Source organism: Trichoderma citrinoviride (genome assembly GCF_003025115.1).
Source record: "Trichoderma citrinoviride strain TUCIM 6016 unplaced genomic scaffold BBK36scaffold_13, whole genome shotgun sequence".
NCBI classification, from domain to species: domain Eukaryota; kingdom Fungi; phylum Ascomycota; class Sordariomycetes; order Hypocreales; family Hypocreaceae; genus Trichoderma; species Trichoderma citrinoviride.
The window spans coordinates 689,398-701,654 of record NW_020194721.1 but is presented as its reverse complement, the minus strand read 5'-3'; the positions used below and the strand labels follow the sequence as shown (position 1 = coordinate 701,654).

The 12,257-nt window shown below is 44.3% G+C and overlaps 1 protein-coding gene across 1 annotated transcript; it reads right to left on the bottom strand.

Moving 5' to 3' along the window:
- Positions 1-9,177: 9,177 nt before the first annotated feature.
- BBK36DRAFT_1162194 (Metallo-dependent phosphatase) lies at positions 9,178-10,493 on the bottom strand (the record flags this gene model as incomplete). The annotated part of the gene is made up of 3 exons (XM_024894424.1): positions 9,178-10,124; positions 10,187-10,247; positions 10,353-10,493. The coding sequence occupies 3 exons, from the start codon at positions 10,491-10,493 to the stop codon at positions 9,178-9,180; spliced, it is 1,149 nt and encodes a 382-aa protein (XP_024746806.1).
- Between the last annotated feature and the right edge of the window lie 1,764 nt (positions 10,494-12,257).

The window sequence follows — 12,257 nt, the reverse complement described above, 5'->3', positions numbered from 1 at the left end:
TATAAAAAAATAATAAATAAATAAATAAATATAAATTTAATATATTAATAAGAAAAGTAAGTTATATATAATAATTAAGGTTTTTTCTTTTTTTATAACCTTCCTTTATTTAAAATATTTATTAAGCCCTAAACCTTTAACTTTAATTAATAACCTTCTATTAGTAAGCTAGCTACTTTATACCTTTTTATAAGCTTTTTACTTATTATAATACTTACCCTTTAGCTTTATTATTATTATTTACTTAATCCTATTTATATAGATTTATCCCTTTAAGGTATTATAGCAGACCTTAGTAATTATAGTAGCTCTACTAGTAATTATAGTTATAGTTATAGTAGTAAAGGAGGCTAAAGTATATTAAAAGGAAGTGCTAATAACTTAATATATAAGCCTTTTACTTCTTAAATTATTAAATTATAAGCCTAACTAGCTAAGCAGCCTTAACTAACTTAGTAGCCTTTATTAACTTAGCAGCCCTTATTATAGTATTATAAGAGGACTTAATTACTTTTAATTTTATTATTATCTTAAAGGCAGTAGTTATTTACTCTGCTATAATACTAAAGTAACCTTATAAAAGACCTTACTTAATCTTTTAAATCTCCTTTTACTAGCCTGCTATAAGGCTAGTCTTTTTAATTATTATAATATACCTTTATATATTACCCTTTAAATAAGTAAAGATAGTTATATTAATGCCTTATAAACTTATAAATAAACTTAAACTCTTATTAGTTAAGTAGCTATATAGTAGTTTATTTATCTTAGTAAATAGCTAATATTAATTAATCTAGCTATATATTATAATATAAGTAAGTAATTTATAACTTATTAACCTTTATACTTTACTAAGTGTTTATAACTTATTAACTATTAATAGCTTAATAAGCATCTTTAACTTATTAGCTATTAATAGTTTAGTAAGTATTATAAGATTATTCTTTAATATCTTACTATTAGTTATTAATATTTTATTAAAGGTTATAATAGCTAGAGTTACTTAATATTAGGCCTTTTATTTTAACTAGCACTTTATCTTTTCTTAAATAAACTAAGGAAGGTTTATTATTTTAATCTTAAAGATAGATTAATATACTAGCTAGCTAGGCCTTAAAAGTTAGTCTTTTTAAGCTTAAGCTTAATAATAAGTATAATTCTAAATATTAATAATATTATTTATTATAATATAAGCTTTATAAATAAGCCTTATAATTAAGCTTATTTATAATAGATTTTTATAATTATTCTTTAAATTAGGCTAAGTAAACTTTATATTACTTAAAGATATACTATATATTAAATTTAACTATAACCTTAAAATAAAAGAGTTTAAGATAAAAGTATTTTATTAAAAAGGTAACTAGCTAATTAAGATTAAAGGGTTTATTACTATAATGCCCTAGTTATTTAATATACTATTAAAAGAATATAAAGACTTATTTTATTAACTAAATATATAATATTAATAAAACTAGCTTATTTTTTATTATAATACCTTTATAATAAATGCTATTTTCTATATATTTAGTAATTATAAGCTACTTTTAAATAATATTAGCGCCTTTTATAATAAGATAATAAGCTTTTATATAAACTATTAAAATAAGTTCTTTTAAAAACACTTATTATTATAGTATATTAATTTCTTAATTAGTAAAGACTATATTAAGGACTTAGTATTATAAATACCTTACCTTAGAGATTTTAATAAGTAAATATATAATACTATTCTTCTTTACCTTAATAAAGTAACCTTTTAAGCTATTTATAAGTTTATTAAGCATTTAGTAAATTATAATATAATATTCTTTAATTAGCAGTTATTACTATTTTACTTTTTTTATATTATATTAATAATATTAATACTTATAGTCTTTTAATTAATTATAGTAAAAGAGTAATTATCTTAGTTATTTAAGGCTTATATATAAGATCTTAATTTATAAAATAAGATTTATAAAATATATTAAGCGCTAGTATTTAAGTCTTATTTTATTAATATTAACCTAGACTTATTTTAATAGATTAAAAACCTAGTAAAAAAGGTCTATACTATATAAACTAACTATATTTTATAAGTAAATATATAAGATAATAAGCTATTACTACCTCTTCCTGCCTTATATAATCTTTAATAGGCATAAATAATTATTAATTTACTTATTAATACTAAGTCTCCTTTATTATCTTATATATTATATTAAGTATTAGTTTTAAGCTACTAGCAGTTATTATTATAATAGCAGTAATAATAATATTTCTTAATAAAGATGCTTACCTTTAATATCTTAAGTATATTAAGTTAATTTAGTAACTTAAGCAGCTTAGGTTATTATACTAATAAAGGAGTAACTTATAAGAATTTACTATTATTATAATAAGCCTTAAGTAAATATAATTACTAAAGTAATATAAACTTTAATAGCCTTATAAATAATATATATATAATCTTATATAATAAGACTATAACCTTAACTAGTATAGTTATAAACTTTAATAATAAAGATATAATTACTTATTACTTAATATTTTAAAAGACTTATATTATCTTCTCTTTTTTTATTTTATTCTTTTTTATTTTTAATATTTAGTTTTTTTCTTTTTATTTTTTTTTCTTTTACTATAATATATTATATAATATATTATATAATACTATACTATAATGCCTATTTAAAGGCATTATAACGCCTTTTATATTCCCTGCCTGCCCTTTTATATATAAGTTAGCTATATAATAACCTTAGTCTTATTTCCTTATATATATAATCTTAATCCCCTATAGCTTTACTTATATTTAGCATTATAAAATACTAAAAAAAATAATATAATTACCTCTTTAATACCTTTAATAATATAATAGTGCTAGTATTTTCTCTTTAAGGATATTACTAAATATAGAAGATAAGATTATATAATTATCTAGGAAGATAAAGTATCTCTTATAGAAAAATATATAATAGGTATAGCTGCTATAATACTAGTTAAATCTATAATACTAGTTGATATTTTATAATGCTAGTGGTTCCTCTATAATGCTAGTACTATACCAGGTTTTCCTAGTAAGGTAGGATAAGATACAGGTAGTAATAAGTGGTATGGAGTGCGACCTTTGTCAATTTTACTGGGCAATTTTGCGCCCTCCATCTCCTCCTCTACGCTGTACTTCGTACCTTGCTTTGATTGCTGCGAGGGCGAGAACGTATCCGGTACCCTTGGACAAGCACCACGGCACCGTCCTCCAAGATGTGCTCGATAAGGTACCAATTGAAGCAACGCACATCGCCCACATCAGCAACGCAACGCTTGCTTCGGCTGCTGCTTCTGCGCCTACTTACGACGTGCATGAGGCCCGCGACTCGCAATTCGCTGCCCGCCGGCGTCAACTGCATGACACCATTCTGGGGCTGCCCTTTTCCAAACCATCAGAAGCCCATCGCCTACCTATCACGCCTCAACAGAAGCCGCTAAACATCCCTTTTCCCCTCCCTTGTCCATGTCCAGCCGGCGCTGCCCACCTCCAGTCGATGTGCCAGCGTACGGAGCAGAGAGGGGGATGGAATCTAGAAAAGGATAAGCCACGGCTTCTACGCATCTGGTTGGCGAAGAAAGAAAAAAAAAAGAAAGAAAGAAAAGAAAAACTTGGGAATCTAGACAATGAGACGGCAGCTGTTCCTGGATCTGACCTAGTCGTTTGAACGGGGGTGCTCTAGCTATCGTCGTCTACTGTACAAGCGGGCCAGCGAGGCTGTGGGACGGGCAAAAGAATAGGGCCCTGCGTGATTGGACAGCGTTGGCCCTGTCAGATGAGAGCTTTGGCGGGAAAAGGTCCAAGACCAGAGAAAGAGAAGGCTTGCTTCCAAGAGATTCCATTTGACGCCGGTTCGATTTGCCCAGCCAGGTGACGACAGGGCCCCAATGAAAACCCGCGTCCAAGAGGGCCAAGCCACGCTCTCCTGACTGGACACGAGTCGGGCCACTCTTGGGCTAACGAGGGGGGAATTCCGTCACTCTCGTCCATAGACTGGACATACTTGTACATGATAGATACTGCAGCAACTATTGTAGCGTATTCTGGCCGGGAGCTGAGCTGAAGCTGCGTTATTGCTAGTAATAGTAGTAGTAGTACTCGTAGTATCCGTATTCAAGGTAGTCCGTAGTCTGTGGAGAGAGAAGAGGAGACAAAAGCTGCCCTGCAGACCCAATTCCCCCAGCAACGCCTGGAGAACGAGGTACGCCTCACCCGCCCAAGTCAGCATCAAAAAGGCGGAAACCCAGTACTATCTCACGCTCCGTACTCCGTACTAGGTGTTACGGAGCCCCCCATCAGGATCTAGACGCTCCGCCAGCGGCGTTCCAACGCTCGTCAGCAGAAGCGGGCAAAGGGGGAGCGGACAGAAGTCGATCATTCCAACGTGACCTGCAAAGAAAGAAATAACCAAACGATGGGGTTGAGAGTAAACAGGCTCTGCGGGTGACGAAAAGTGACGGGGCCCAAGTCACGAGAGGAAATACGGCGCGGGTTAAACGGTACGGTGCGAGCGGAGCGTTTCCACATGGTGGCCTTCTTGGGGGGGCTGTCATGAGAAGACGAAGGGCAAGAAGAGCGGGATGCTGCTGTGGTCTGTGGTACTACTAGTAGTAGTAATACTTGTGTGCGAGGCTCGAGGCGGCGCTGTCTTGCATGGAGGCTGAGTGCACGTCAAGGATCAGGCTCTGATTACCGTACGTTACATGAGCCCAGGTCTACCTGTACATCTTGGTGACAATTCCTGGAAACTGGAAGGTAAAGGTACATCGAAAGCTTTCTTCAAAACCAGCAGAGACTTAACAGATGCCCCCATTGTTGTTTAGATCCAACGCCATGAAGAAACCGTACGGGACAGCGGATGATCCGCTGGCGGCCGTCTCTTATTTTAGCCCGTCGCCGGCACTAGTAGTAGTAGTTGTACTAGTAGTAGCAACAAAGGCAAGACGCCCCTCACGGGCTTCTCGAAGTTAACGGTACACATAGTGCGCGGTTTTCGACCTCCTAGAGCTACCTACTAGTACGTAACTGTCTGTACGGAGTGCTGGCGTTACGATTGCTATTGCGGCAAAGAGGGAAAATGGACAATGACGGTGATTGTTAGACGCCCGGCAGGGGTCTTTGGAGCTCATGTGAGATGAAGAACGAGGCTTTGCCCGCTTGGCTTGCCCGCCAGCTGAGCTGTTGCTGTTCGTTACGGGTTAAAGCTGTGAATCACATCACACTAGCCAAACCCAATGCCCATTTGATGACCTTGGAGCTTTGTATGTGGAGGACAAGGGTAGCTTGAGGGAGCTACTTGTAAGGTATTGAAGCAATCGACTTGCAGCTCAGAAGTACATGTACAAGCTACATACTTGTAAGGTGACAGAGAGCTGGAGCTGATCTCGGGAGCTTTCCATCAAGGGAGGGGGGATCGTCACTTGACGGCGCCCGCGTCCCGAAGAGAAAGAGGCTGTGATTGAACACCCGAGACAAAACCCCCCTCCAAGGTCAATGCGAACAATCGTCAGCGTCACCTCATCATCGAACAAGCTCACTATGGACTGCTGATGCCACCGCAAATGCAACGCCCAAAGAAAGCTGCATGTAATTTACTGCATAAGGCGAGCCATTAATGAATCAGGTTCCGGCGCAGTGTCGGATCGCAACATCTGACTCTTTTTTCTTGGAACAGCGAGAAATGCCGTCCCGGGTCCTGTGACTGGCCACGTGGGGAAGCTCCAAGGGAAAGATGGCCGGCCGTTTTTTCGCCACTGTGGACAAGTCTGAGAAGCCATGTGGTGGTGATTTGGACGAGATTTGGTGCTAGCGAAGATGGTCGGGCGCTTGTTGCTGGGGTGTCATTGGCGCAAGCTATACAGTGCTCTGCGATCATCTTGGATGCACATATTGTACCATTGAAGAATGAAGCAGACTGATACTGGAGAGCTACGTATGCTGGAGCTGGGAGGAGAGAAATCGTCTGATTGGGGAGTCTGCTGATACTACATGTTGCTGTACTTTGCGATGAAGCACGGCATACGACTCGGGAGTTGCATAGGGAGCAGTCAACTACATTGCTACGCGAAACGGAGGTGGGATTCACTGCCCTGAGCAAAGGTTCTCGATCCGCTGGACGAGGTTCGTCGCTTGACAGCGGCATCACAACTGCTGGGGAGGCGAAGAGGGAGGCCGCAGGTTCCATGTCTTACGCTTCAGGGCAAAGCAAGAGAAAGAGTTAAGACTTCAACCGCACTTACATACTCCCTCCTGGAGCTTGTATTTAAAAGACCAGAGTAAAATCTTTCTGTATTGTTTTTGTCAATCCTTAAGATTAAAGGTGGACAGACGGATGTAAAAAGCATATCACAATCGCCAATGACAAGCGTATGCGCCAATGATGAATTGCCGACAAGTCTCATCTCGCAGCTCGTGATTGCTTCCGTCACAGTTTGGCTCAGACCCAGCCCTGGTTTTTCCTTTCCGCATCAAGGGCACAAGACACAACACACACCTCGTCTCAAAACGCTACAAGAAAGCCACCTCCAGGTTTTGTCTCCTCATGAATTATTACTGGTTCTATCGATCTTCGCGCAGCAACAAATGCTTGCTTGCCATTGGTCCAAGGCGCGCCAACCGCGGAGCCCATGAGACCTGGTGAGCCATGTAAAAATCATGGGCTTCACTTTTTTCTCCCATCAGTTATCACAACGGCTTCTTCCAACCACTAGGCACTCTTCTCTCCACGCAAATCACCACTTGATAGGATGAAATCGCATCTCCAGTCCACCCCCCTCACAACCACGTCCCAAAAAGTCCACCCAAATCCCTCCCGACAGAAAACCCGCATCACCTATATGTAGGTATGTAATTCCGCACATCCGCACGCCGCACCCAAGAACATCCAACTTCTCCCAGAAGAAGAAGCAAGTAGGGGAAAAAAAAAGAAAAGACGAGAAAAGAAAAAAACAGGATACTCCATCTCATCCAATAACATCCCTCCTCGGTCCAAAAGTCAGAATCCACGGGGCGGTGAGCACATAAACATGTCCACGAGACGTCCTTTTCAACCAAGAAAAACAAGACGGGCTGCATGCGGGTTACCATATCCACTCACACCCAGAAAGACCACATGCAGGACAGGCTTCAAGGTTTTCGACCTTTTCTTTTTGGACCATTCACTGATCAGATTCGCTGTCTGGGGATGGAGGCTTGCAGAAGAGGTCACCCTTGGAGTTTGCTTTTCTGTCAACTGGACGAGCTCTTATTTGCTGAAATTCCTGAAGGGATGCGGTCGACTAGATCCTTGTCTCTTTTGCAGATGGAAATCCCACTCCCAACTGGCTGCTCCTCATGTTCCCAACTCGCAACTCGCAGCAACAACTTACCCTACACACCTTGACCCAAGACAAAAACATACAAGAAAACCAAGGCAAATACTTCTCCTCACAAAGATATCTAACCCAGCAAATCAATCCCTCAACAGAAAGAAAGCCACTCCCAAGCACGCTCACCGCCAGATCATTTCAATTACCAGAATCCCATCCATCCCCCTCCAAAGAGGCGCCGCCACAAAACTAGTAGGCCCAACCTCCCAATCACCCTCTCAGACTCCCCATCTCCCCGACATCCCTCCATCTGCCTTGTAAGCCTACAACTCAAATCCAACCACAAATCCCTTCATACAAAAGTAGTGCTACGCCAAAGCAAGGGGATTCGCATAGGAACTACTTAGTAGAAAGGCAAACCAACATCCTGCGCCAAAGAGAAAACACAATCACCGGCATACATACATACATACTCGTACATATTCTTCCGACGACCGGAAGACAGTCCGTACAAACAAAAGAGGGGAAGCAGCAAATCAAACATCATAATCATATCTCTTGTCTCTTTTACCCCGGAATACCTACCACAACATGCCGGGGATAGATGTATCTACATACATACATGCCCTTGCTCCCCGTACATGACATGTCTCGCCCCATCCGGTTCATCAAAACCACTCAAAGCAGTTTCTCATTGGATACTTCCCCCTAAAGTAGACAACAGAAACACCACTCCTTCTCGTCAGAAAGGGCCAACTACCTTTACATCTACCGACATGTCACACGTAGGCAGACATCAAAAAGCCCCCAGAATTTCGCTACTGACCTACTTTGCAGTACGACTTACCGCACCCCAAACCTGTCTGCAACTTCATCCTTTCAATCCTCCTCCCCCTTGCCTCCACCCCTTCTTTTTCTCCTGTGGGAAGGGTTACTTCAGTATGGAACAAAGCACTTTAGGTACCTTAGGCATCTGCAACGCAGAAGCGTGTGATGTGATCCAAACACCCCCTTAGTCCCATCATCCGTAGCCCATAGATGGACGCAGACGCAGGGGGTTCCAAAGCGCAAGTGCATACATACGGTGATTTTATCAGGTCCAAGTCCAGCAAGTCCAGGTACCTCCTCGATCTGAGTGATTTTCCATCGTAGGCAAATACTACTTACCTACGGGTAACAACAAAGCCCTGGGGGCTGGATGGCGGGGGGGGGGGGGAGACGATGGGAAGAAAAAAAGAGGGTGGGCATAATGCGCTGGCCCTGCATCGGACATACCCAAACAACGATCCACGATTCGTCTAAGCCCGTACCTTAGTTGGATGGATTGGTATGGATGGGATGTGTTGTCCGCTCCAAGGGTCTGACTTATCATGACCATTCTGCTGGCTAGGCAGGGCTTGTCAACTACTATACAACTTACCCATTTGAATCATTCTGGATCGATTTAAAAGATTGCTTCGTTGTCCCTGTCCCTGTCATGGGTTGCTAGTTCCTCCTGTTCATTCGTCAATGGCTGAACCTGCTGGCATCCGCGACTATCCATCCAACATCATTGAGGGCGTACCGACTAAGAAGTCACGTCTTGTGCGAGTATCTCGAACATCGCTGATCACACTACGGTGTATCTTAACAAGTATGCTACATGCCACAAAACACACTACTCCCACTTGACCATTCATGCTTTCAGCCGCTTCTTCGGGAGTCGTTTTCGTCGCCATGCGTCTCTTCTGCCCCTTACACTATTCACTCTTCTTCCTCCAAGGTTCGTTCAAGCCTCATCAGATCCGCCAAAGCTCATCGCTCATTAGTGTTGCTCAATGTCGCTCAATGTCATCAAGCTCAATCCTCCCACACAGGCAGATACAAATCAACCACAATCGGCTTGCTAAACTGCTTTCCCCCGACGTGCGGATAACCCCCCTTCATAATCGCCGCATTCACAACGCACGTCTCCTTGCGGCCCTGCCTTCCCGCCAACGCCTCACGATCGCAGTCCTCAGACGCCGGATCCCCCCCGTAGCCCAGCAGACTGTCATCGCCGTCACCGCCGCCTCGCTTTTGGGCAGCGACGCTAGAGCCCTGCTGTGATGACTCCTCCGAGTATGGCCCCGAGGGAGCTGGCGTGGAGGCCGTCTGTTGGTCGTCCTGATGGCTAGGCCGGCCCGGGTGCGAGCCGTCGTTTGCGAGAGCCGGCGTCTTGCCCGCCTTGCCCGTGAGGTCGACCAGGCTCATCTTGTTGTTGCCCGCGCCCGGATCCTCCCACGGCATGGCGGCCCCCTCTGCGTAGGGCGTGGACTTGTTCTCGAGGTCCCAGAGCACTCGCTCCGCGCCTCGCCCATCGTGGATGTGCCCGCAGACGGCTAGCTTGGGCCTCACTCTCCAGAGCGCCTGCCGCAGGGCCTCGCAGCCGGCTGACTGCTGGCCGTCGGGCTGATCGCAGTGCGTACGTGGCGGCGTGTGCGTTACCACGATGTCAGTCTCGAGCGGGATCAGTTCCCACAGCGAAGTGAGGTCAGCACCGATGCCATCCTGAGATGCCGGTGCCTCATAGTAAAACGCCCAAAGTCCGCTGCGAGGAGAGTACGGAGAGCCAAAGACGGTGAACTCGGTATGCGGGCCCGTGGGCGACTTGAGACGGATGGTGGCCGAATCGTGGCACAGGTAGGTGAGAGATGGCGAGGAGGCAAGCAGGTTGATGCAGTCCGCCGGATTCTGCTTGATCTTGTTGTGGAAGTGGTCGCCGTGATGGAAGTAAAAGTCTTCATCCAGGGTGACGTCGTGGTTGCCTGCTGATCGTCAGCAATGCCAGTTCATCTTTTCAGTCGGTTGACAGCACATCACCGCTTACCCGCCACGACAATCTTGGCTTCGAAATCGGCCTCTTCAAGCCATTTCACTGCCCGAGAGAGCTTTCATGTCGTCGCACCCCAAGGTCAGCCCTTGTACAGAAGTGTGACGTCAAGGGCGCCAGACTCGCGAATGGGCCAGAGCACCAACAAAAGGCGACAGCTTACCTCTGAGATGCTCCCCTTGTTAGTGAGGTCCCCAGCATGGATCAAGACGTCGCCCGGAGGGAGCTTGACGGTGCAGTTGTGCGTGTCGGAGATGCAGACAATCCGTGTTTTGCGCAGCTTTGGGGTTGTTGTAAGAGTCATAGTGGTGGTGGTTTGTTGGAGCAAGAAGCTGTGTTTCTGCGGAAAACGAACGGACCGACTCTTTGGTCTGCTGATAAACAAACCAAATGTCTGCTCCTGCGAATGAAAACCGACGACGACGGGACGCATTTATACGCCTACTCGCCGCCCCGGAGGAATTGACGCATCGTTGCCAGGAAACTGCATGGACTCTGGCCAGCGTCCAGACGAGTTGATTCGACCAGCTAACTTGGGCCCTTGAACATGAGCTTGGTAGTACAGCATACAGACCGTTGAGCCCCTGATTGGCTGCGTCTGGAGCCAAGGGGCGTCGCCGTGCCTCTTCGCTGTGTAGCTCCATCTACACCGATGCTCTCGTACGTGATTCTGCCTGCATGTAAGAGCCGGGCCACGCCTCTGGATTGTTTGCTTGTTCCCACGAGTCGCCCTTCGAGACCTCAGCCCGTCAACTCCCGCCAGCCCTGTCCAAAAATAGGCGCGGAATGTTCGTCTGCAGGGTGATGAGGTCATTTCCCCCCATGCGTATCACCGTCCGTCGCCCTCTGCAATTTCTCGTGTATGTGGCCTGAGATTAGAGCCAGATGCTGTCCTCCCCATCCTCTCGAGGGGCTATCTGGCTATCAAGGTGGCTAGATATCAAGGCAGCCCAGCGCGATACACATGCGTATATACCTTATACAGGCTGGGCTTCCTCGTCTGATCTCACAGAAGGATATGCAAGCTCGATTTTCCAGGGTCGGTTGGGGTGACATTCGATGGAGGTTCAACGGCGCACTCCGCACCCGGCATCGCGACGCTCTTATCCCGCGAGGATTGCCATCCCGGATACTTGTATCAAGTGAGCCAGCCACTCTGCACGGCCATCACACGGTTTTCAGCTTTCGCTGGCTGCCACCGTCCGTGTGCTCGCATATGCACATGTTTCCCGTCCTCCCCGTCCACTGCGTGCCTGCGTGAATGTGTGTCGAGCAGCAGTTTCCCCACCGTGGCTGAAAGAACGGTTTCAGGGCTCGGATCAAGGATAGAGGGGTGTTTGGACTGTCTGGTTGTCAGTTGAGGCTGGCCCAACTGCTTGTCTGTTTGGCGGCGCGATGCTCACGATGGTGTTTCATCCAACCGATCGCACTGACGTGTATGGTCGAGTGTTCATGGAGGGAAACACCCATGTCCATCCAGTACATGTACGGAGGACAGATACAAGCCTGATGGATGTGACTTGCAAAATTTGGTGTTGCAGGGGAATCGATCGGTTCTGTGGCATCGTCAGCAGATGCCACGATACAGATATACTACTATGGCATCCTCTCAGACAGGCTCGTATGCTCACCACATGTGACGGATCGTCGGTCGCACAGATTGTGTGAATTGTGCGGCATCGTTGTTGTCTTACTCCAAAGTCACTAACTGGTTGATGCGAATTGCCGCAGCTTCACTCTCTTCTGATCTCGGCAGGCTGAACGAAGACAAGAGCACAAGCAGCTTCACTCACTCTGCGCTCTTTGGCCCTTTGGTTGTTCTTCTGTTGCGACGCATTGGACTGCGAGTCCCTAGTTTCTGCCGGGCGAAACATATTTGCGTATGCAGCCGTTGGTCATCTGGTGCATTGAGGCAACAGTGAAAGCCATGACGAGAATGGGTTCGTGAATCTGATGGTATATGCTCATGTCACCATCTCCCCTTTCGTTCCTCCTCTGAGCTGTCTTTCTCGCTTCACCAGGTACTCTATACTTGCAACGCACTCCATCACGGCAAGGACATGTATCG